Below are 26,696 nucleotides of genomic sequence, written 5' to 3'. Positions count from 1 at the left end.
CCTGCATAGGTTTGACACACCTTAGTGATTTTCCAGAGAAATGTAACATCTGAGTACGATGCAGTAAGCTGGGATGAAGGAATTGCTCTCTTAAACATAGTGTAACTAAACTACAGTAAAAACAAAGATATTAAAAATCCAATGTGCTTTATAAAAATCTATTTTAAAAAATGTTACTGTTGTCACATCTGTTCTAGTCACAGCTTTCCTGGGGGAAATCTATTGCCCACAGTTGATTATATGTAGCTTACTGATACCCCCATAAATCACTGCAATTACTAGTTAACTGCTTCCCAGCCTCAGTCAAAAGGATTAAAATTAATAGAATTTCTCAAATGCTTGAATTCTATTAACCCACGTCAGTATCTAGATGGCTTCTTGCCTTGTTGTGACTGTATGAGAGATGTTCCCCCTGTGCTGTTGGGGAGCCCATGACCTGAACTCTGCTCAGCCAGAAAGTTCCAGGGGAGGACACATTGTGTAAGAGGTGTGGAAGTTGTAGGTGAGGTCAAGTTAGAGATGACTTGCTTTGCTGTTCCTTGAGAAGGGACAAAGGAATGGTGAAACACTCCTGAGGAAAAGGTTAGATTGGACTTCAAAGTCCTCCCGACTCCAATCAACAATGCATTATCTTTCCTGCCCATTCCTCCACCTTTTTTTATAGGAAAGACTTTTTCAAAAGGTTTGAAAACTGTTTATGTAAGGCTGAGAGCTCCCGGAACCTTGCTGCAGATTATTGCTCTCTCTGTATATCCCTGCTGGGTTTTCTTTTTGCTAGTAAAGAAAAAAACACGCTCGCTCTTGTGCAATTAAAAATACTTTAGCAGATATTTTTTTGTAATTACAAGCATTATCTCTATAATTGGTCTGCAGCCCTTTGCTACTTTCACATTTTTTATGTACGTTCCGTTTTGTTGGGGCAGAAGAGGGAAAATTGAGGAAATCTGTAGTCCTCCATTTCAGAGTCTGCTGTTGGTGGAAGCTCTTACAGACAACGCCTCAAGTGCAGTTTTCTAAGCTGGTTCTGCTCTTGAGCTGCTGCCTCCTCTGAGGCCCGAGCATAACCTAGAACGATCTGTGTTATTATATAAGCTTCTGTGTTCTAATTGCTTTAATTTTCCTGCTGGTCCACTTGGGAATGTTTCACATTATTGAGTATGGTATTAAAAGAACTCTTAAGAAATGCAGTTTGTTCCTTAGTTTAATCTTAGCCCAAACCAGTCATTGGATCTAGTACTTAATATATGGCAGAAGAAATCCAAGGGTTCAAATTGTGTGGCCTGCTTAGACACTATCTTGTTTTTTAAATTAACTTTGATTTTGGAAGACTCATAAATGTGATCAAGTTGAGAGTTCTGTGTAGGGTTTTACTTTGTTAGAAATGTCTGAGGGATTTAAGGGAAGCCAATCAATGCCCTCTTCACTCTCAGGCAAGCAGAGGTATCCAAAAATGCATATTCTTGTCAAATATTCTGTCTCTATAAAAAAATGGTAGCTTAGCAGTGTAAAAAGGTGCAATACTTGGAATTAAGGATTCCTGCACAAGCGCTCGGTGGAACGCACCCTTGTGCAAGCCACCCCTTGAGCTGTGTGCCCGCACAGGAGTCCAGGGCAGCCCATTGCAAACTGTCTGCAGAGCCGTTCAACTGCAACATGCAGCTCTACAGGAGCCTCATGAAGGGATATTAATACTTTTCTGGCCCTGGTGCAAGCAAAGATCATGTTTTCTGCCTCGGGCGTTGCTGCGACTGGAGCAGCTGGGCTGGCTGGGCGTGGGGACACCAAGCCTGGCCTGGCCCTTGCTGAGAGGGGGTGAGCGGACTGAGCAGGGCTGGGACCTGCACTGCTCATCTCATGGTGGGTTTACTTTCTTTAAACATATAATCTGAAGGCTATAGATGTGAAAATACAGTACTGGTGAACCTCTTCTCTTCAGTGCTAGCTGTAGAGAACATTTATAGCCATGTCTTCTGATGTTTGGGCTGTGCTTTTTATTTAATAGCTTGTGTATGTGTTGTGCTCCTTTCCTTTCTCATTCTCATGCACAGATGTTACTCTTCACTTGCCCTGAGTCAGTGGCTTTTGTCCCCCAACCCTGGGCAGAGACAGGTTCCCAGCAGGTTCCTGACCCTTGTTGGCACCCATAAAGTTAGAGTCATGGGTGCCAACAGGACTTAATGTTTTGGGTTTTTTTTTTCTAGCAGATTGGGCTGGACAGAGATATCTGGGATAATTTCTGGGTTCCAGTCTTGAGTGTGCCCTGCTCAGGGGTGTCCATGGGGCAACTGGGTGGTGCCTGGGGATGAGCTGCTGCACAAAGCGGAGAAATGTTCTGCCCCAGGTCACTGCTTTCCTCCCTGCTGAGGCTGATAAGCTCCGTGCCCTTCTGTAAGATTTGAGTTTAGGATTGGATAACTGCCTTATGTAGAGGTAAAAGGTAGTACAGGAGAAAACTATGCCAAGCTTGGAGGACTTAATAGGTCTTGGAGTGTGTAAGGTGGGTCCATAACCTTAGGAAGTGAAACCGGAAAATAAAATGTGATAATGATGCAATTTATCAATTTGGAGAATGTGCTCTACCACATTAGTATACGGGATAGTGCTTAAAATGGGTATTGCTTTCTAGGCTAGAAACTACTGGTCTACTTTAGTGCTGGAGTTAGGTTCTGGCTGGACTCTATGATCATGAGGGTCTCTTCCAACCAAAATGATTCTGTGTTTCTATATGTCAGGTAAAAATAGGAGATATTTAGATGTTTACTTCAACTTAATTATATATGTAGTAATAGAGTAAGTCTGTCACTTTCTATATTCAAAGAACTAGAGGGAAATGTTGAACCTGGGTACTCAGGTGATGTAAACTGATGGTTACAAATTCCAGAAATTTACCTGCATCTTGCTGATGCACTCTGAAGTGATGCTTTAAAGATGCCTTTTGATGTTGCAGCAGGAGGATCCAACCCAACAGTAATGACAGCATACTACTCCATACAAGAACTGTAAAGCTGAGCTATTAATCTGAGGAGTTGTACAAGGCTTTTGACACTGATACCATCACATGTGTACACACAGTGAAGGTTTGATATAGTTTTAAGGGAAGACAGGTCATGAAAACCTTTCTTGCTCTGGAGCCCACACTCCAAATTTAGTGCCTTAGATTCCCGTGTGCTTTCACCTGGAAATAATGCAGTCTTTATTTGCTAGTACTTCACTTACATATACTTCTTTCTCAGGTTGCTTACTGCTAGGAATATAATGTAGTTCTCAAGTGGGCCAGCGTCAGGAACCTGAACTCTGCAGTCTGGCATAGCTTATCCAAATCCAAATTACTAAATGATATACTACTGAATGAAGGCTTGTAAGCATCTGGAAACATTCAAACTCCACAATTAGTGTCCTGGAGGAGAGTTTGTATAACAAACCTCTGTCAGACCACTGCTTTCCTGTTTTATTTGTCTCTGGAGCCTTGCCTAGAGAGCGTGCGTTCCAACATGCTTTATTGCTGTTGGTTGATATTGTCTGTATCCTGTTCCTCAGGAAAGCAGAACTGTGTGTGTTTCAAGCTTGTTTGCAGCTGATCCCATGATCTCAAGGTGAATAAGCATATTTTCCTGCCCTTAAGTTCTTAATGTACATATCTATCTCTGTCAGCTGAAAAATTAATGAAGTCTGGTTCTGCATCCAGATGTGTAGTTACTGTAGCTCTTCTGTGCTTGTTCCTAACAATATCTGAGATCTGACAGTTCCAGCAGAACAGAGGAGGCAGAAGGCATCACTCTGCCCCTTTGGTGTGTCTCAAAGCTTTGGGCATCTCTAACAGTTGCACCGTAATATTCATTAAGTAGGGTGTCCATTTGTAAGGCAGGTGTACAAGTATTCCCTTTAATTTTTTTTGTGGCTGGTCACAAAGAAGCTTTTCAAGGTGTGTAAAACAATCTCAGACTACTTTTTGTGTCTTTGGTTTGCGTGTGAGAAAGCCCACACCTCCAGTCTGCTGTCTTATATATAAGAATATATTTGTACTGTGAGACCTGCAGTTATAAAATAGCTGTATAAAAATTTCAGTATCATTTACTTCCATCCCAATTGAATTTGGCTCAAACACAGAAGAGATGCTTTTATTATATCCCTACCATCCATGAAAACAACCCACCAATATATTCCTGTGTTAAATGTTGCTTTCTGCAATAGGTGGTGGTCAGGAAATTGGGGAGCTTCGTGGAAGGACTTGGCTCCATCTTCCTTTGAATAAATGAAGGCTGTACGAGTCTGGGGATATTTTGAAGACAGCGTGATTTTTAAATTCTGCAGGGAAATGGTGGGAGGGTGAACTGAGTGACTGTTGTGCAGGAAATGAAGATGCTGGAGTTCAAGGTGCTGCATGTGAAGAACTGTCGTGACACAGACTTAGTGGTCGGGGATAAAAGCCTATCCTTTAGATCTAGTTTCAAATAAAAGAACCCCAGCACTGGTGAGATGGCAGAATTTTGTGCTTCATAACTTCCAATGTGGCCCCGTTCAATGTAGAGCCTCTTAAATTAGCCCTTTTCATTTGCTCAGGACATTTGCTGGTCGTCCTCTGGGATTGACTGAGTTATGTCCGCATCTAGCTGGACTTGGCTTATTTTGATCATTCCAGGTTCACTGATCCATCTGATCACTGCATCGGAAGACAGTCTAGAAAGGCTTCCAGGTTAAGTATCATCAGCAGAAGTCTGAAGGGTTATTAAGTTTGTTTTCATAAATTATTAATTCTTTATGTAGCTAAATAGTAATGATGTTTACTCCATCTGTGTTGGGGAAATAAACAAAAGATGCCAAAGCAATGGGGGAGAAGGGAAGGATAATCTTCAAATAGCTGTTCTCATCCTAGAAGTAGCTCTGAAGATTTATTTTTTTTACTTACCGGATCAGTTTATTTGTGTCTAGGGAAAGGCGGCATTACTGGGGTGAAAACAAACAACAACTTTGAGCCTGAAAGGACCAAGACAACTGGTAAAAGTTTTAGATGAATTTGCAGAGAAGTAAAGGTGATGCTCTTGAAAGAGGGTGACTCTGTAGCTACTGTATACAGCAATACCCTGCCAGCTTAACCATCAGTCACTGGTTTAGGGGTTCCTGTCTGCAGTGAGATACAGAACAGCAGCCTGTCAAGTTAAGTGGCTGAAGCTGAGTGGGTGAAAAACAGAGCAGGGCTCAGAGGTTCTGCTGGATGAGAGTCCAGAGTCATCCTGGAGGAAGAGGTCTGCTGGCTTGGGCAAATGTTCATGCCATTGTACTGGTCAGAGGGTGTGTTGATCTGGAAGTGGACCTTGGTGGTGTGAATTCTTTAGCTTGGGACCAGATCTCCTCTGCAGTCAGCAATAAACAAGTTGTTTTTTTCATTAGACTTGGCCATAGTGGAGGAACAAGCGTGGGTGCTGGTCAGTGACTTTGAGCTGGTCATCACACAATGGGCTTGGGGAATGTGTGCCTTTCTTCTAGTGATCCTTATTCGAAGACTAACAAGGAAATTGGACTTGTGGTAGTTCCCAATGCTTTCATGTCACTTGTGGTAATTGTAGCTGAATGTGGGTGACCTCAATTGAGCAAAACCGGGAGGACAACTGGCTAGGAACGTAGATCCTGTGTTTATCAGTTAATGAGCTCCTTGGTCAGCTGAAACACCCTACTAAAGCCACTGTCCTGCCTTCCCTTTCCCTAACAGTAATACTAGTAGCCATGAAAGAGTTTGGTCAGGGAACTGATTCTATTACCAACCAGTTATTTTTGAAATGTGTCTTCAGTAGTATCCAGCTAGGTTAGTGAGCCCCCCTGCAGTGCTGGTCCAGCTCTGGGTCCTCAGCACAGGACACACATGGACCTGCTAGAGAGGGGCCAGAGGAGCCCCAGAAATGACCTGAGGCTGGAACAGCTCTGCTGGGAGGGCAGGCTGAGAGAGCTGGGGTGTTCAGCTGCAGAAGAGAAGCTCCAGAGAGACCTTAGTGCAGCCTTTCTGGACTTAAAAGGGGCCGATAAGAAAGATGGGGACAGACTTTTGAGCAGGGCCTGTTGAGATAGGACAAGGGGTGATGGTTTTAAACTAAAAGAGGAGATTTGAGGCTGGACATGAGGAAGGAATTGTTGGCCCTGAGGGTGGTGAGAGCCTGGCCCAGGTTGGCCAGAGAGGTGGTGGATGAACCATCCCTGGAGACATCCCAGGCCAGGCTGGACGGGGCTCTGAGCAACCTGAGCTGGTGAAGATGTCCCTGCTCATGGCGGGGGGGGCACTGGGAGCTGGGGAGGTCCCTTCACCCCAAACTGTTCTGTCATTCTGTGTTTCTAAGGGCAGCAACGCTGGAAAGAGGGACAGTGGTAGGAACATGAAGCTGGGGAGGATCTGTGCATTTGCCAGCAGGCCATGTGAATTCTGAGTTAATGACTGATAAGCTGTTTTTTGTGCTGGGCTCAGGTGACTTGTTAACATGTTAAGTTCATCTTTAAATTACTTTTCATACCAGTGACCAAAGAGCCTTTTAAGAGAACTAGAAACCAACACTTTGAATATGGTGTATACTTTGAGTTGCTCAACAAAAAGGAAATTTTATTCTAAGATTAATATTATAGAACCTGTGGAAAAAAAAATCTGCTCTTTGTGGCTCTATTTCAATACTGTTTACTAACAGAAACATTTTTGTTGTTGTTTTGTTTTGTTTTTTAAGACCTATTCAGGGCTGTTCTGCGTAGTTATAAATCCTTACAAGAACCTCCCGATTTATTCAGAGAACATTATTGAGATGTACAGAGGGAAGAAGCGCCATGAAATGCCACCGCACATTTATGCAATATCTGAATCTGCATATAGGTGCATGCTACAAGGTAAGAATTAGTTACATGTTACTTGACAGTTGTTGGCAATTCTTTGTAATGTACGTAACACAAAGGAGCATCATTATTCAGCTATATAGTAATTTCTTACACAATTGGAATATTTTTCTAATATTTAAAGGGGGAGGGGGAAAAGGCTTTTTTATACAGAACCTTAAATTTCCGGAATAGAACCCTGTACTTTTTTCTTAAAAAAAGACATTTATGTAAAAAATGTTAGTGTACTGGCTTGGAATGAAGTAAGAATGAAAAAGTGTGATGGAAAAGGAAAAGCTGAAGTATGTTAATGACTTGTCTCTCTAATGCTATAAAGATGTTAGTGTTTTGGCAGCTGACAAATAATCTGAAGTGACAATGAAACAATAGTATGTTTGAGTTCACAAAGAGGTCAGGGAATGCTTAACCTTGAGTATTATTTTTTTTTCTCCAAACTGGTATAGGTCATGTCTATAGGAGAATAGAGTAAGTTTATGGTGGGCACATGCTTTGAATTTTGGCTTTAAGGCTATGCTGGACAAATATGAAAACTGTGAATCTGACTTCATCTATTTTGTGGGGGGAAAAAAACCAAAACAATGTCCTCTTGATCAGAACAATAGCCTCTAACAGCTCAGATCAGATGACCCCTGTTAACAAATATACGTGGAAGAATAGAGTAAACTTAAAGATTACTTAAAGGAGTTTATTCCTAGCAGTCTCGTGTGGTTTGTGGAGAAGGGCTTCCCCCTCGAAAAACACAATATCTTTTGAAATTCTCTCAAGAACTTTTCCAAAGTTCTTTAGACAAATGTCCTCTAATAAAGTAAGTCAATGTCAGTAGCTATCGCACTTCAAGTCCTCTATATTTGTTCACGTACCGCGCTAGTATTGATTTATATCTCTGGAGATCTTGATAGATGTACAAATTTTACTGTTTTTGGAAGATGAAATGAAGAAGCAATTTCACAGGATGGATATGTTTGGTTACTGTCTTGTTTTCTTTCCATACTCATATATGGAGGTTTATATTTTCTGTCAAACCTCTGTGCTTGCTTTCGTTTTGTTTTAGATAGTCTGAATTATTTTCATTTGAAAGAACAATGCTGTAGATGCAAAAGCATCCACTTATTAGGGAATAACTTCCTGAAGGTTAATTAAATCTGGTGCCCTTCACCAATATGGAGCTACTCCTTGTTTATTTAGAAGGACTAATGAGAATTTGTCTCAAGGTGGGGTAAGCAAAGGGGTCTGGCAGTGATACTGCTGGTGCTGCTCCCTCTAGATGGGACCTGATGCAGACAGGACCATTTCAGGGAACTGAATTTAAGTCTCCATATACATAAAAGTTGCAATTATAACAACTAAGGTTTTCTCGTCATTATAGCATCGAATAATACTTGTATATTGTTACAATATTCAACTTATTTCCTGATTATCAGTTGAAACACAAGGTCAGCTACCCTCTGCCTAGAGCTACCTTTTCCCTGCCAGCCAAGTATTTAACATAATGCACAAAATGTCCTTTATCTCCTAACTATGATAGACTTTCAGTCTTTAAGTAATGAAACAGAAAACGTGTATCAAACTTTTGGCTGGTAGAAATAGGCCTCTAACCAGGAACTAGCTGTTGTTAATTCCAGTGCTTTGGATTAAGTCAGAGGTCTCTGCCTCAACCAAGATGCTTTTGCTGGTAAGTTACTCACACAGAGTTATAAAACTGTTGAGCAGTTTGTTTCCATGTTTGTGCCCATAGTTGCTTTCTGAGGCAGAGCTGGGATGGTGGTGAGCAGGGTAGGTGGGATCAGGTTTTCCGGTATTATTGTAAGTCACGCTATTGCTATTACAGCATCTTCAGAGGTTTCTTTTGATATGAGTGACTCTTGTGTGTCCAGTATTTGGCATCTAAAGTTTAATTATTAGGATTCAAATCTGAAATTGAAACAATAGGAAAGCAGCTCCTTTGGATAATGTGACAATACCCGTATAGAAATATTTTAGCTGCTAATTTAGGTCAAGGAAAGTGGTTGACTGTATTTTCCTTGCCTGTTCAGTAGTATTTTGTTCAGTATGATCATGTTTACTTTCTTTGTAGCTAATCACAAACTACTAATTTTCAGAGTGTTGGTGAGATGTGTTTATACTGATTAACAGGATACCTGGACTTGAGCTGTGACTCTGAGCAACCCGATTGCTTCAAACACAATTTTCTGTGCTGGTAATCTGGCTCAGTTGTGTGAAGTGTTACTCAGTATCTTAATGCTTTCACACCTTTGATTCAGAGTATGAATGATTAGAGATCGACTTCAAGTTTCTGCTAATCTGAAGTTTTGTATGTTTAATATTTGTGCTTAAACAAAGAAATAGATTTCTGGTTTGGTTTATGCAAACCAAAGGTTTTGTGGCTGGCAGAAACAAATTATGCATGTGCATCTCAATAGCTGTTCCTTGTCCTAAACATTGCTGGAATTAGCATAAGCTGTCCCAAGAAAGTGGGATGTGCCGAGCTGGTTTCAGTGGCAGAGTCTTGCAGATGGCCGGTTCCCTGGTGGGGCAGCTGCGTGCACTGCGGATTTGAGGCAAGTTTCACAAAGAAAAGCAAACCTCAGTGGTTGCTTGGTTTCCTCAGTGTTGTCTTTTCTGCAAGACTTGTAGTACGCGCTGAGCGTGAACGCAGCCTTATTAAAAACAAGGAAGTCTTTGGGTGCATTCTGGTTATGACAGTCATGATTTCTCTTCAGGAAAAGCCTCATTACCCCGTGCCTTGACCTCAGAAGATAATAACATGCAATTCAGCTTTACATACTGGATTTCCCCTCTCTCTCCCCTGGTAATTATTTTTCAAAGTAGTGTGGTAGTAGGGTGTTACTTCACAGGTGGTTTAGTGGATTTCTCCTGTGTTTTCTCTTCATTTTCCTAATGTTATGTTGAAGCAGTAAGTACATGTAACCATGGGGCTTCTGGGCACACTGAAATTCTTTAGCCCTGGACAGAAATCAAATGCATAAATGCGCAGGGCTGGTGTGGGCATGCTTCGCAAAGAACGCCAGGCTGAGATTTTCACAGCTACTGGACACTTGACATGGTCGTAAGGAACTGGTGTCCTAATCCCTGTGACAACAGTGACCTTAATTCTCTTTGGTAATACAATTTGCAAGACTTGCTAGTGTTCTTCTGTACTGCTAGAAGTTATAGGCAGTGAGCAGAAAATGTTTTGACAGGGACTAGGATTTTCTTTAATAAAACTAAGTCTAATAGTTCATCTATGACTATTTTTACGAGCCAGGGAGATTTGATTGCATGAAAGCAGGGCTAACATTTTATTCTCTAGTGCTTTTACCATGCTTGGCTTTCACTTCTCCCTCCTCCCGCCCTGTTCTCCACTGTGATTCCAGAGGAAGTGCAACACTATTATGCCTCTTTATTCATTGACTCTTAAAAGTGCTTTGGAGGAAATAGTAAGGAAAACTTTGCTTTTTGTTGCCAAAGACCAGCTTGCCTACTAATATTACTCTTGTATAATTATGCCTCGTCTCTCCTTTTTATCCTGTTTCCCTGAGGATGTCTTGATGAGCACTGAATTAGCGCTGATATTTTAGGACTGCCTTTAATCCTGTTGCAGAGAAGGTTTATCGGAAACAGTGTAATACGTGAAGGGAGCGCTTGGTGTTGGAGAAGCCGATACTGCCTACAGATGCAATACTTGTCTATTTAAAAACATTGTATTGATCTAGATTTTTAGTTAATCTCGAGTCCTCCCTTTGGGGGTGTGGTGGTTTTAGGTTGTTGGTGGGTTTTTTTTGTTTGTTTTCTTAAAGATATGGAAGAAAATAATCAAAACTAGAAGATGACAACTTTTTTGTTTAAAGCTCTGTTAAATCTTAAAATGGAAGAGGAAGAAGTTTCTCTGAGACTAAAAAGCCTGCGAGTGATGACTAACAGTCTCTGTGAAGAGTATATAGAACCTGGCTTATGTGCAATTAATGTTCTTGATATTTTCATTACATCTTGACTTATTGAAAGATCCCTCAAGCTTTTTAACAGGTTACAAAGTTCAGGATGGCCAGTGTAAGCAGAAGTAGCTGCTGGGTAAATGTAATTTGAAGGATTTATAGGTCTCTTCATTGATACACTGTGATTTCTGTTTTCACTTTGTCTGGTTAGGCTGCTGTGGAATATAAATACTGAGGTGACAATAATATTAACATCAAAATTGGTTTGTATACCAATAGGAAGGTGATATACAGTGGTCTTAATGGCTGATTGGAGGGAAAGAGGTTCTTGAAGCAAGAAATGAAGTAGAAAAAACTGAAATCCATCAAGCTGAAACAGTCATCCACCTCATTATTTTTGCATTTGAAGTAAAATGAGAAATGCTTCTGTCAGCTCAGCCTATTGTGCGATATTTCTTCTCCTCAGTCTTACTCTTCCTGTCTGTCTCTTGGTGTTAAATCTGTGTGCTTCAGTGACTGGGAAATTATTTTCACAATTTAAATTATTGCACCTTGTTAAACCATCTCTGACTGGCCTCAGTAGCAACTCCTCACTGAACAAACTCAGCTGAACTTAGGTTCTGGAACTAGATTTCTCCTGTGTCTGTCTTCAACTTCTTTGTTACTGTTGGAAACGTTTTAGTACGTTAGTGCTTGTGAGAACAGCTCCTAAGCCTTGTGTTCCTCTGTGTAAGAATGTGTTTGGATCCCTGCTCTTTACTGGTGATCAACTTCAGGGTTATAAACTTAATTGTACGTAATGATATTTACAATAAACAACTTTTTTTCGTAAGCCTCAGTTACTTAGACATGTTCCTTGAAGTGGTTGCCTTATTTCTTGAAGTCACAAAAAAAAAAAAATTAACTTTATCGTATTTAAAAATGAGACAGGAATGATGTTTCATAGAGAATTCTTAGTTTCTTCGGTGCCTCGCCTGTTTTCTCCCACTTCTGAAGTGTTGCAGCAGATTAGCCCTTTCCATGCTCTCTCTAATTGATATTCTGACCAATTAGTGATGGTTTTAATTTTAAAACTTGCTGTGCAAGCTGGCCTCACATTGAATTGTGCCTGTGCTAGCCTACAGACAGGAATTCAAGTCTAAGTGCATCCAACTTATGAAATCATTCATGAGATGAATCATTTAGTGCATATTACTCAGCCAACACGTGCTTCTACTCTGAAGCTGTAGTTTAATTCAAACTCTGTTTATTTCTAAGTAGTTGTGAAATGGATAAACCACTTCTGCTTGGCTTCAGCCTTCAGGCAACATACATCAAGCCATTATTGCTTGTGCAACAAAAACTTCAATGTATTCTAACTGGAGAGCACACTGCCCTGGAACAGCACTGTCGAGTGTTGCGCGGTTTGCACACAACTGATTTTTGTTGGTCGTTCTGCATTCCTCAGGGGTGCTGAACTAGGGGCTGACATTTGCTGTGACTAGTACTGATAGGAATTGCAGTAGCTCCTCTTTTCTCCCACTTGACTTAAATTTCCTTGCTATATTCTGGCAAGGAAGCAGCAAGAAGTCAGAGCCATTTTTAGCACTTAGCAAGTGGAGAGAAGTGATGGGGGCTGGTGGTGTTCTGCTCTTTGTCTTCAATAACCCAAGACTCGTGTTGTCATGGTTGTCAATGTATATCTCAGTATGTATGTCTAGGTTCCTAACTAGGAATTACAATATCATCTCTCATCCTTCCACTTGTCCACACTCTATGCTTTCAGGTCTTGGCTGCTTAGGTCCTACTTTGTGTACCTTTCTCAGGCGTTCAGAGTTGCAAAGGGCTGTGCACCTCTAGTATGCTGTTTGATAAAGCAAGGTGAAGAAAAGCTCATGGCTTTCTCAATGCTCCAGGATGTCAAAATTCTTTTTATTCTAGGGTTTTTTCAGAGTGATGGTAAAGCTATCGGATGATGTATAGGTGGAAAAAGCAGGGAAAAAAGTGTGACTACCTCTTCCTATGTGTGCCTGCTATGAAGTTGCTTGGGGAAGTTCTCAGGTGGGGAATGAAACATGAGGGAATCACCCTCAAACTGAGGGGATGGTAAATAGAAAAATGGTGGTAGCAAACTGCAACAAACAAATTCTTAAGCTCAGAGCTGGAATAGCTGAATAACCGTGCTGTATGTGAACATTAGGCACAAAACACTTGGTAACAGAGCACCCAGATGTTAAATGGCTGCTGGGTGTCGTCTTTTTGAGATTCCTTTTCAGATACGGAAATATGAAGAGCAGTATGCCCATGATCAATGATAAATATGTTGGTAGGTACTGTTCCAAAGTACAAAACTAGCCTTCGCAGGAACATACATACACATATCATTGCATAGAAAGACTTCACGTGGCTTTTTGAAAGAAAGGTTGTGCCTTGCAAATGTGTTGATCTGAGTCTATATGGGTAAGGGAGAGCTGTCTGGTATGACTTGCCAAAAGTGATGTAATGATTCTAACCAGAGGCTCTGAAATAACTGCAATATGAAGAAGGGCCTTCCTATACATAAAGAGCTGGTTACAGAGTGACCCATCTTGTCCATTGTTTTCTGCTTTTACTCTTTGGCAGGGCTGCTGCTGAAAACCCCATGGAACTCATGCTTGTGTTCATGCTTCTCGTATGTACACCTCTTGTCTGGAAAACAGAAGAGGTGGCAAGGAGATGCTTGGCTTATATTGTTACCCAGGGTAGCAAAAATGGGAGCCTGGTGTGAGGATAAAACAGCGTGTGAGATTGTTCTCCCCAGGACAACACGTCTGCAATGGCAAACTTCAGTAATTTTGGAGCTGTTACTGCTTGGGTAGGAGTTGCAGAGCACGAAACAGATGTGTGGAAATCCAAATTCAGTGTTGAGCAATGGTTGTAAATCAGGTAGAAAATGTGGAGAGTAACTGGAAAAAGTAACAAACCAGGAAATACTTTTGCCTTACAATATGTTTTATATACAATTCTGGGAGCAGATCTGGCCTTTCTCTGCTTCGGGTGAAGGGGAAATATGACAGGAAAACATTCAAAGAACAACTGAAATTATCAAAACTGTATTCAGCATGGAAATAATAATTCAGGTCAGATATAACAAATCTAAAGCTGAAGTGGCAGAGGGAGAGGGAACAATGATCCTCTGCTCCCACCCCATCCTTTCCTGTTCAAGAACAAAGGGTCATTACTTGGAATTCACAAGTGACATGTTCAAAACAACAAAAAGAAGCAATTTTTTTAACAGCATAGCTAAACCGTGGCAGTCTGTGCCTCGGGATATAATGGGTACTGAAGCCTATGCTTGTCCAAAAAAGCAATTTGAGGAATTCATGAACTTTGAAGTTTGAGGGTGATGGATCAGGAAATTGCAGGAGAATTCGCTGGCTATTGGGATAGTGTTGTGGGGAATCATCTCTACCTGCTAATACTGATCCGGATTGTGTGTGGTCTGTCTTGCTCTGTCAGTGAGTTTACTTTGCTACCTGCATATAAAAGTGCACGTGGATTGAATGTTGAGAGTCTGTGTGGGACGGGCGGGTTTGGTCCGTGGGTGCCTCACGGGACTCTGGAGAGGCCCGTGGGACTATTAGAACTACAGCACAGCTGTTAGTTTACTATGACTGTACAGAAATCATTAGTTTCTCTAAGTTTTATTTCTTATGACACTGAAGTGTTAAACTGGCCCAGAAAGGCAACTGGTAAAATATAATTGTATCTCTTTTCAGGGTAGTAGTTGTTCATGGTTACATTCGGCATCTCAAATGAAATAGATTTAAAAGATGAGGTTAAGTTTTTCTCCACAAAACCACAGGGAAACATTGCCTTTAGTACAGGAGTGCATTCACGGTAGTTATTGCCTCAAAAATTCATGCAGTTATTAACTTACTCTTTCTTGTATCCTTGATTTTCACATCTCTTATTGAAGATTAAGACTCGAAGAAAGGGGCTGGTGAGGTGCTGGAAGTGGGTGGAGAGAAGTTGTATTAATAGTTGGTGGAGAGACGTTCTTCCTGTTCCCCTCCTGCCCTCCATATGGAGATATTGCCTCTACTTAGGGTAATATACACCAGATTTTTAGAGAGAAACAGCATTAAGCTGTGTTTTTTTTTTAAAAAAAAAAAAAAACAAAAAAAAAACAACACACCAACCAAAACCGTTTTGTAAACAATGATTGTTGATGCCTGTTTCTGATAGGGAAGGGTTGCTTTAATCATCAGCAGATACAGCGAAACTGTCAGATGAGTGTCAGTGTTTTGTACTTCCAGGAACAAATGTTTGTGTTGGGTCTATGCGCTCGGGAGACAGAGAAGGGGATTTTGAGATTTCCTTCCTGTAAATAGCATAAGGAATATATGATGCTCATGTTCAGGAAAATGGCAAAGTGGAGAAGAAAACGCTTGTGTATGTGTACAAGTACATATGACAAAAGCTCTTTTGACCTTATAAAAATGAAGGTCAATGTCTTTCTTCCAAAGGATAGGAAATCTGAATATACCTGTGGTTTTTCTTTAAAAGCTGGATGGATATCTATTGTGCAATTTCAAATTATTGGTTGAAATAGAGTTTGAGAACTTAGCGGTGATTTAGGCACAAGAGGGTAGGGAAAGTGTGCTGTTTGTCTTCTGAATTTTTGAATTTCTTTAAAAACTGTTAGGAATCAAACATAAGGGAAATCTGTATTTAAAATATAAGAAAGTAGCATTTACTTGAGTCTTTTGAGGAAAGGATTTTAATGGTTGAGCTGTCCTAGTTAACTTGAGATATTCATTCCTTGCTCCCAACCCCCCAAATCTTGATTGTAGACAAATGTTTATCTTGGACATTGCACAACATATGAAGTTAATTGTGCAGTATCTTGCCACACTCACAGGGTGGCCTCAACACTTTGGTATGTAAGTCCTGAAATGTCTCACGAGCGTGTAACAGTGGCTTTTACGCATTCTCCTTGGAAAGTGTTTTAGAACTTCTTATGCTATTCAGTGGTTGGAAAAAGTAATTGATTTCATTGCTGAAGAGCAGAGGTCTGTACGTCAAATCTAGGACTCAAAATACTTTCAGATAAACATACTCATCAAAAAGCTTTGGGTTTTAGAAAATATTTGTCAGAAAAGTGCTATAACATTTTAGCCTAGCTATTGCTAGGCAATGTGTTAAAAAACCCCAGTGTTTGTAGTGTGGCTGACCTTACAGGCGGATGGTCTGTGTCCTATCATATGTGTGACTGAGAACAAAAGCCAAACCACTGACTGAGGTGGGCTGAGGTTAGAAAGCCTGGCTATAGGCTGTTATCGCACTCGCTCTATTTCCAAGCTTGATGAAACAACTAAGGAAGAGTCCTCCAGAGCGAGAGCTGGTTCACAGCCAGTTTTGTTAAGTGCTTTGTGCTTGCTTATTTGTTTGGGAAGAAGAGCAAAAGTTAAATGAGTGAGCTTAAATGGCAGATACTACAGTTGAAGGACCTCCTCAAATGCTGGTTTCAGCTGACAATATAGTCTTTGTCTAGACAAAATTGTACTAGGTGGGAAACAGAGTGACTTTAACAGGGTTGATGGAGAACAGAAACTGCTGTGATGCTGAATACTCCGCAGTCTAAATAAACCTCTTCCAGCCTGTGCCTTGCAACTGCTACTGATTCTTGGTTACTGCTAAGCAGCATGCAAAGAAAAACTGAAAAGTAAGCATGGGGATGGGCTGCACAGAAGACTTGGGAGCTGCTTGTTTCTACTGGGACAACTCTTTGGAGGCACAACTCGGGAAGGCTGAGAACTGCTCAGCTGTCATTTGAGGAACAACAAGCGTAAGCAAGCAAGTCCTTGCAGCTCTAGCTGGAGCAGTTTTAAGAAGCTGCTGCCTTATGGGTTGTTCCTGCCCTTCAGCTAAGTTGCGTTAAATGCTTTTGTGAGAACCAGTCCTTGACTTTGAGGGTAAATTGGTCTCGTTAGTTGTAGCTGGCCCGACTGGCTGAGGGGTGCAGTGTGTCAAAGTCATTTCCCTCTTTGTGTATCGGCTGTTTGTACATCTCAGCCCTTGGGACTCTGCAGCATTCTCCAGCCTTTCTTGAAAATGAAGACCGACTCGGTTCTCTATTCATCTCCTAAACTACAGCAGTCACCCATCTGAAAATGCTGAATACATTTGGTATTACTTGAGAGATTAGGGGTGTTTGCAAGTCTTGTTATAAATCTGTACCTGTTTGAATGAGTTTGTTAGGGAAGGAATGTGTTACCTATTAACTTCTGCTCACAAATGTAGCAACTCTGTTTTAATTTCTAAGTTAGACTTACCAAAGCTTCTCTTAATAGTAGTTATTAAAGGTAGTGAAAGACTGCCGGTGAAAACATAAACCATTCTTGAGCTTCTGCAAACTTAATGAGAACTAAAAACAAAATTCCAGTTCTATCTGGTATGTAATGGAGAAGCTACCCACAGTTTCATTAAGTGGGCAGGTCATGGTCTGACAGCTATTTGTTTTCTCCCTTCATGCTGATTCAGCCCTGGCTAGCAACTCCAAAAACAAATGTCACAATTTCTTCTTTAGGAATTTGTGTAATTTCAAGTTAATGTTGCAAATACTGAACTCGTGACTTCTAAAACAGCCTCAATTCATAGCTTGGCATATTGTTCCAGGGCTCGGTGCCGCTGGGTTGGGTTGGCTGCTTGTGCCACGTCTGTGCTCGAGCGCTTGTGCCACAGCTTGAGCTATCAGGGGTGAGCAAGCGCATAATGAGTGTGGTCATGAAGTCTGGTAGACATGCAAGAAATACTTGTATTCCGTGCTACAGAAAACAAGTTGCAGAGGAAACCGTGACTGACCTCTGCTATGCTTCAGTTGATAATAAACTCAACATACTTGGCAGTCAGCAAGCAAAATCGATGTATGACTGTTGTGATTTATCTCAAATCTCACATCTTTTAGATTAAGGGATAGAACTATTTTTTTTAAGCTTTTCTTATTTTAAGTTCACAAACAACCAGAGCAACTAAAGAGCATCTGCACCACTGCCCCCACCCCATGGTGAACAGGTGCTTTCTCAGCCCTTCATTGAAGACTTGGAGGTATCTTGGAGTAACCAAAGTACATGAGAGAGGCAAGAGCGAAATTCTGATCTGTCAGAAGGGGTTTGTGGTAGTTTGTTCAGATAGACTGGTGTTTCTTGCTGAGGAAATGTAGTAGATGCTTTTTGTCAGTGTCTTGTAGCATGTTATGTGGGAAATACCAGGTAAACAGACAAAGTAAGGAACTAGTAATTGATTTGAAGAGGTAACAGCACTGATGTATTTGTCTTTGAAGTGGATGGTGAGTTCTGGTGTCATCCTCCATGGACGGTGTCTGAGCCAGCACTGGGCTTGCAGTGTTGTGTGGAAAAAGTACCAGCACTGATGAAGCAAAACTGGTAAATGTTATTATTCTAAATCTTAAAATCACTGGATACCCATGGGGAGTGGAGTACACCTGAATTTGGTCTTCTAGTATAAATTACATTATACATTTTAGGAATAAGAGTGAGAATTTCTGCAAGATCATAGCTCGACAGTTTCCAATAAATAAGACTTGGCTGTAAAAACTGACCAAAAGATGAATGAGCTGATGATGACAAGAAAGGATGATAAATGCAGTTTCAAAGTACATCAAGAGAAAAGGTTTTCCCTGAAAGAGTGCTGGTGTCGTTGATCATTTTCCCCTCCAGAGTCCCTTCCAGCTTTTAGAATGACAGTGCAATGATCCTACTTGCCATTCTTGAAGATGGCTGCGATGTCTCCCCCCTTTTAAGTCACCTGAAACTGCCCAAAAGGAGTAACCCAACATCGTCCATCTTCTTTAGCACTGCTTGATGTATCACATTGATGCTTTGGGCATGTTTAGCTTCAGCTTCCTTAAATAGTCAGCACTGGCTGATTACATTTAGGTGTTCTAACCTGAAATGTCAGCTTTATGCTGGTAGCAAATCATACACTTTCTCAAAAGCTCACTTGAATGTGTAATGGGTTAGTATTGGCAAAATACTGTATTCCTGTAAACTGCCCTTGTCTTTTTGTGAAGACACAGAATGTACGTTGAATAGTGAATGACTGCGCTGTACACGGCAAAGATTATTGCACAACCAAAGGCAGAGGTGAAATGGAGGATAAACAGCACGATTGCAGAAATCTCCCGGTGAGCCAAAGTGTGTCAGGGTATTTTTGGTCCGCAGTAAGGCAGGTACTCAACAAACAAACTTGTGCCTGTCAGTCTTCCTGTTACACTTGTTGGAGATGTTTGTTGCGAGTCACTTGGTAGTGTTAAGTGTTTGATGATAGTTTAGGGAGTAACTAGGCAACATTTTAAAGACAAACACAAAATATAAAGGCATACTTCATCTCTGTTACCAGATCTCTTTCCGTGCTTATAAGTCCAGAAGGATTTGGTTTAAAAAAAAAAAAAAAAAAAAAGGAAAAAAATGTTATCGAGCACTTGGAAATGAAGAATGGCAGATTGTCAGACCACCTGTGTACTTTCTAATGCTATGGGGCATTTATGGCTGAGTCCTGTGAATGCTCTGGCAGCAGCAATATCTGTGCTGATGGGAAGGTCTCTTTCCTCCAGGCACTGACCCACTTTTGCAAAATTTGTCAGGAATTTGATTTTTGAATGTCCTTGAATAGACTGATATTTGAGCCTGTTCACCTACAGTAGAGGGCAAATATACACGGATCTTCTGAGCCTGACACCCACAACAAACAAAGCTCTCGACCATGGAACCAGGCTTTTCTTGGTTTATGGGCTATGGCACCTGAGTATTAAATATTATCTAAAAATAAATGAGAACCTTCCATTCCCCCTGCACCACTACCTCCGTTTAGAAAGACAACAATTTCTCCCATTTGAGAACTATCCATGTTGCTTCCTCCAGCCCAACAAATGCAGCAACTTTTTTGGTGCTGCTTGCTGCAGGAATGAGCCTCGTGTTTTATCACTGCTGAATGGCCATTCCTGCTCTGGAGAAATGAGAGGAAAGATTATGTCAAAAGGAATGATCTGCAAGAGTCTTGTGCTTGGCTTTCGGTAAGGACAACCCTTGATGTGCCTGCAAATAAGAACCGTTTCCCTCTGTGTAATTCCCTGATGCCTGACGTGTAGCAGCCCATAGTTTTGAGGTTTTTTTAACCTGAGTCAGGAAGACAGGTTAAGACTTGCATACATCCATTTTCACTGCTTTTCTAGAATTAACCTTTTTATCTTGGCACACTTATTTCAAGTTCTTAACTAAATAAAGGCTGGATGCAAAAGGGAAGATGCTTTTCGGAAGGGTGACAGGATTGTGAGACAGTCAAGGTTTGTATGAAGGTTACTGTGTTTGACAAAAACTGTAGTTGCTGTCAGAGTGATCAGAGATACATTGAATCTGAAAGCAGGGAATACATCTGTGGAGATGTTTTCATAGATTTGTTATTTGTGTTAATCTCAAAAAATGACTTCCCAATTGGGCAATTCACTGTGCGGGATGGCTCCAGCTGGCCTCTTCCATTTACTCCGAGTCAAATTGTGAGGGATAAAGGCAGATCTGGGCATTTGCAATACTTAAAATATCAATATAGTAAAAGGTAATTGGAGCAAAGGAAGCGTAGAGGGTGGGCATCCATTCTATTTGGAAACTCCATGATAAAATTGCCGTGCTCGCAATGCTACTGCCTTTGAGTTTTGGTAGGAAACCTGAAGACGGATTCTTCCTTTTCTGTTTTATTGTCTTCTACGGATTTATGAATGACTATAGTGTGACCCAAGCAGAACCAAGTCCTACTCTTAAGAAAAGCTGCTTTGCTAAAATACAGTAATTTTTTTGTAGACAGACTCTATAGCTTTGAGCTACGACTTTGCAGAACCTTCTGTCTGAACCAATTACCCAAAAAAATTGTTTAATGTACATCTGGAACCTTCCCCAGAGTTAACAGGGGTTTTGTTGGGTCTAGTATGTTGGGGGGGATAAAAATCATTGCATGATTTGGTGAGAGAAGGGGTATTGGTGTAAAATGTTTTGTATTCTGACAGTCAAAACTTGGTGCATTTTGTTATATATACAGATAAGGTAAACATCAGGATCTATTCTTATGGGATTTTCAAATGAGAAAACATGGCGATTCCACAGCCAAGCAACAGGTTTGTTTGAGGAGCTGCCAGTTGCCATCCCCAGAACACATTCCTCTGGAGAGATGAGAGCAATGTAGGTTTAAGAGGGTGTAGGGAAGAGTGGCTTTCAAAGCTGTAATTCTTCTGGTCCTTTTTATATTCTGAGAATTCTCCTTGCTCTCTTCTCAAAGCGTTTGCCCTGTTCAGTGTTGTGTGACTGGGTTTCCCTGGTGTGGCTGCTGATTCTTGCGTCAGTGAGAATTTGAGCTGGGGCAGCGGGCGGTGAGCGCTGGCTCTGGCTGCCGCTCGAGCGCTTCCAGGTGCTAAATATGTGCTTGATATATCATAAGCCCATCTAATGATCAGCCACTTTTTTGGATATATATTTCTATAGGATTTATATATCTATTTTTATATATCTAAATATATATTTTTTGATAGGTTTTTTTGCTAGTGTGACTTACTAAGTGTTTCCAATGTTATAAACTGTTACAAACTGGATCAGGGAGCTGATCTGGTTGAAAATGAAATTTTGTTAGTTCCATCAGCTACTTGAACTCGCAGCATGTGCATTTTCATGGTCAGCTGCTGGTTTCAGGAGATGGGATGGGAGAACTGGACAGAGAGAGCAGAGACATCAGTGGCAGCTCAGGCTGAATTGCGGCAGCCGGGGTCCTTCAACCTAAGGTTTGAGTCAGCTTGTGCTTCCAAATTCTTCGATTCAAAAGGACATACTAGCCTATAGAAAGCTTATTTCTGAACCAGAAAATCGAATTTTGTTTTTATTCATAAACTGTGCATAATCTTGGAACTTTGCTTTTCAAATTAGGAATATTGTAGTAGCCCTTCTCTGTGACTAGGAGCCCTTCAACTACGTTGAAGACCTTGGGATGTATTTAAATCCAAGCTGTACGTCTCTAAAGTGAAGTAATAGATTCCTATGGGACTTCTATGTTGGTTTAAAACCAAAAGGTTGGTCTTATGGCATAACTTGAATTAAGAGTTTAGCCCTCTTATTTCATCCCCTCCTACCATCCCCTCCACTTGTCCTCATGCTTATATTCCTCTGATTGAGTTAAATTGACTTAATGATGATCAGATCCCTCTCAGCTTCTCTTCTCCAGCTGAACAGCCCCAGCGCTCTCAGTTTCTCGTCACAAGAAAGATGCTCGAGACCCCTCAGCATCTTCGCAGTCACCGCTGGACTCTCTCCAGTAATTCCTTGTCCAAACACCGACTGTTCTGGTGCCTGGGTTGTTCATCAGGCAGCATAACAGGGGGAATCACAGCTCACTGCTGGATTTTAGTTTTAATTTTTTAGATGCTACCCTAGCTAAGGCTGACATTCCGCTTCTACACTAATTGTTGTGCAATGGCACTAGGAACTCAGCTCATTACGCATGTAGGACGGCTGGTTTCATGCAGTCTGCAAAACTCAGCAGAAATTTGCAACTCAGTTTAACAACATTGTTTCTAAATATGTCCAGAAATAATGTGAGATGTTGTTTACACTATTCTGCTTGCCAGAAATGGTTGTAAATGTACTGAGGTTGTATATATGGACATGGATCTGGTTGAGACCTCGTAAGTGTATGGAAGCTGCCGTGTGTCTGCTCCTCCTGCCAGGACTGGTGTCCCACAAGGAGCAGTTGTCACACGTTGTCTGGGGTCCGTCAGTGCTCGAGGAGAAGGGCTGTATGCAGGGAGTCTGACATGTAGCCCTGAGCTTTACACTTGAATAAAATAAATCTTGATTTTATTTATTGTACCATAATCCATTACAAATTACCAATTGGAACAGAAAAGCTGTCTGAAGCTCTGAGCTTGCAGGAGGGAATCGTATTCTTCTGGAGCCGGTGACAGACAGCTGAAGTGTAAAAGCAATATCTTTGTGATGCAGATTCATGAAAAAAATGTAGAACTCATTGAAAACGCTGGCTCAAAGGGTAGAAAACACCTTTAACTAAAACTTCTTACTTTTTTGCAGGTGTATTTGGATGTTTTTATTATATAATTTTTAATATAGAGTGCATGATGTTGAAATACATCTTGTAAAGGTCTTGTAATTGTGAATTACCTCGTGCAGGGTAGAACCGACCTCTGGGCTTTCTTTCCAAAGGTCAGGAGCGCAGCAGCGGGTGTCACAAAAGTGCTGAACCACCGTATTGCAGAGTTCAGCTCTGTTCAGTATTTCCCTGAATGTCCTTTTGACAAGTCTTTAATGAATAAGCTAAATTATGGAAGCGCTTTAGGCTTGCATGTTCATTTAAAAAAAAGAAAAAAAAACCATAGGGGAGTGCTTGTTTGCTGGAGATGTCAGTGCTGTTTCCAAGTGTCTGGTCATTAGTGTTGTGTACTTGGAACTTTTTTGCTTGTTTAGTTTAAATAATTTGATTAATCTGGGCAAAGATGCATACAGAAGATGTTGCACCAACTTTGTCTGAAAATATGGTTAAAAATATTACTGTGGGTTTCTATTAAATTTTAATAAAGTTTTAGTTTTATTATATGAAATGGCGGAGCTTTTAGGAATGTCTAAGCTGTCTTTTTGGGGGGTGGGGAGTGTGAACTGAGATGTTTAAGGTATGTTATGAAACTTGCTGGAGAGTGTCCTTAGATGTGTTAACCTGAAAAGCTGAATTTTTAAAATATTAATTTAAAAGAAACTATCTTGCAAATTACAGGACATTATAAACACAAACTATAACCACATTTGTTCTTGTTTTGCAGACCGTGAGGACCAATCAATTCTCTGCACGTAAGTGAACACGTTTCATTTGAGCATTTTTGGAAATCTGTGTTTTGAAAGCGTCTTAGATATAGCTCTAGTAGTCAAAATTTGATCTTTAATCTTCACAGACAGTGGCTAATGGTTAGAGATGTAGCATGAAATGCTGTTTAATATGGCAACATATTCTTTAAACACTGTAATTCACCTTATTGAAAATTTTACGGGCATGCACCATTTAAGAAACATAATTTAAAAATCTCAGTCAAGAGATGCTAATCAGAAACAAAAAGCTTTAAAAAGTGTCTGTATCTCAAGTACTACTTGGTGTGTAGCACCTGGGCGGGGATACGAATTGAAAGTTGGTCTAGAGCCCTGCTGAGCAACAGCTGCACTTTGGATCTGCTTCAAACGGGCAGACTCTGGCTAAGTTGACACTGAGGTTTCCTTTTGTGTTCTCTGTGTGTACCTGACTTTGCGTCAGCCAGAAGCATGAATTTCATTCAAAATGCCTCTGGGACCTGCGAATGCAATGGTGGGGAAGTCAGAGTATGGGTGTACAGGGTGTTTCAGAAAGACGGACTCCATTTCAAAGCAGTGTGTTTCACAATGGCAACACGTTACCATTACACAAAAATTTACAAGTGGTCTAATGAGTGATCAAGTTTTAGTAACTTGATGCACCGCCCTTTCAAGTGGTAAGAGTTTTGTTCATGGGTGGGTTGTGGTTGCAGAGATAAAGTGATTTCAAATTGGGTCCATCCTTTTGAAACACCCTGTGCTTTCAGGCATGTGATGCTGCCGAGCTGATATATCCCAGACTGCTAATTGCAGTTTCAGAATGCAGTTTCTGCCAGCTCTTCCCCCCGAGCTGGTTTATCACCTTGCCACAAAATGCTGCTTTTCATCAGTTTAGTTCAGTGGGTCTGTACTCGGTGGGCTCAGGAGCACTGGTGTGGAGTTTGAACAGACTGGAGGGGTCGTGTCCCTGTTGGTAGCAACCTGGGTGTTGGGCTGGTTTGTCGGTGGGGTGAAACAACACCTTGGCTCCATTCTGAAACTGCAGTTAGCAGTCTGGGATGTAACTGAACTTATCCAATAGTCCGAGGGGGAGAGGGAGGATGCAGTAGCTTGTGTGGCTCTGTGTGGGCTGTGCGATCCCTTGGCAGTGCTGTGTGCCGGCGCATTGAGGCCATAGCTCCTGAGGATCCTGAAATAGCTCCATGGGTAGATTAATTGCTGGAAAGAGACCTGGGTTCAGTTTCCTTCTTGACATGAAGAAATCCGAATCTTCATCTTCTGCTTCTTACAAAAGTGCCTTAACTCTGACTTTACACAAGACTGGAGGACAATCCTTTCAAGCCACGCTTTTTTGAACTATAGATAATCTGAACACAAGATATCTGGGGTCTAGGGACACAGAAGCAAACCCAGTTCTGTAGTGAAGATAAAAGTTCATCTGGTTAACACAGGCTTGTCTAGGTCTGTGGTCCCAGGTCTTAGTGTGACTTCTGTTTTGTGTGATGACTACTTCATGTGCAATGTGCAAAACAGCCCTCAAAGCAGGGATGGAATCCCAGAGAGAAAATAAATGCTTTGTTCTTGTGTGTTTGTGGATGCTTCGACAGTATGTGCTTGCCTCAGGTGAATTTTTATTGAAGTAGCTTTGTGTTTTGTGCCTATGCATGAACCTTGCACTTCTTTCCATGGTCAGCCAAGACCACAAAGGTTGGAATGGCGGTGCTGCAGGATTTAGTGAATGCCTGATCTGTTCATTTGCAAATTGGAAAGCTTTTAAGCTCTCTTGCCTTCAATTTTACTACCTCACCTGTAAGGTTACTGTAAGCTTTTGATCCTGCTGAACTGAATAGGCAGTGGAACCCTGTTTTATACCCGGTACAGCATGCTTCAACATGAAAGATCTGCATCTTGTGACAGGTTTAGCCATGTCTTGGCTGGGCAGTTGATGAGCGGCTTGCTGCGCATCCGTGTGCAGAGACAAACTTCCTCCCAGATGGTGAGGTGGGATGGACACACGTCCCTACAGTCAGACCTCAGGAGAATCAGCTGTATCCAGCACTGAGTCTGGAGCTGCTGGGATGTGCTCTGAGTGCAGTCCTGATGTTAAGACCCTCAGAGATGGCCCTGATGACGTCTCTTCTGTTGGACATGTAAAATGTTTCATGACAAATCTGCTTCTCCAGGGAAAAAATTCAGAAGCTGGTGTGAAGCAGCAGTGAGCACCACATCTTCAAAGGATTTTAATGCTATCCTGGAATCATATCACAAAACTAAGTATTGAAGCTATTAGTACCATGACCTTGGACAAGTTTTACTACCTTTAATTCAGTGCCTTGGTTGTACCGGTGTTAAACGCTGCACTTCATAGAAGTGTGGCAGACTCTTAATAAAGCTGAGGTTCTGAACAATAGATTCCAGCTCTGTTGGCCATCTTGCTGCTTTAACTTCTGTTTCTTACTGAAATACTTACACAGCAGCATAAGGAGAAACAAGGTTGAAAAGGTTCAATGTCACTGAACGTGATTTACTTGGAAATACAAATTTCCTCAGTAATGTGAACAGATCTGTGGCCTCAGAATTATGAAGGACAAGGCATTTCCTCTCCAAACTGGATGTACAGGACCAAAGACCTTCCAGTCTAGGTCTTACCTTTTGGGAATATAGAGATGCGTGATGAGATAGATGCCAGAACCCAAGGTGTTTCTGTTGTCTTGAAGTTAAACACCAAAGTTGCCCATAGCCTGGGAGATCTTGCTAATCTTGTGTATCCATCGGCACCATTTTAGACGCTGACTATAAAAAGGGCAGTCGGGGTTACCAGACTGTTGTTCAGGTTAATAAACACTTTTCTCTTAAGACAGGTTTATCCAGACTGCTTTTCAGCTCTGTGTCCAGTTCAGAAGTGCCATCAAATCCACTTGTATTCCCTTCCATGTATCTTTTGAACAGAGAGACTGTAAAGACAGCTGCCTCTGCGGCACTGTCCCCAACGTGGGTGTCACAGCAGAGCTGTATTTTGTTAGGCTTGCTTGAT

General features: G+C 41.3%; 1 protein-coding gene across 1 annotated transcript in view; it reads left to right on the top strand.

The window, feature by feature from the left end:
- Positions 1-26,696, top strand: part of MYH10 (myosin heavy chain 10) — a 97,584-nt gene that overhangs the window by 8,604 nt on the left and 62,284 nt on the right. Inside the window, exons 3-4 of the mRNA XM_082067385.1 lie at positions 6,702-6,858; positions 23,644-23,671. Of these exons, the coding sequence (XP_081923511.1) occupies positions 6,702-6,858; positions 23,644-23,671 (185 nt within the window). The remainder of the gene's footprint in view (positions 1-6,701; positions 6,859-23,643; positions 23,672-26,696) is intronic.

This window comes from Streptopelia decaocto (assembly GCF_964273445.1).
Source record: "Streptopelia decaocto genome assembly, chromosome: 16".
NCBI lineage: Eukaryota > Metazoa > Chordata > Aves > Columbiformes > Columbidae > Streptopelia > Streptopelia decaocto.
Note: the sequence above shows the minus strand (reverse complement) of the source record. Positions and strands in the feature narration are given on the sequence as shown.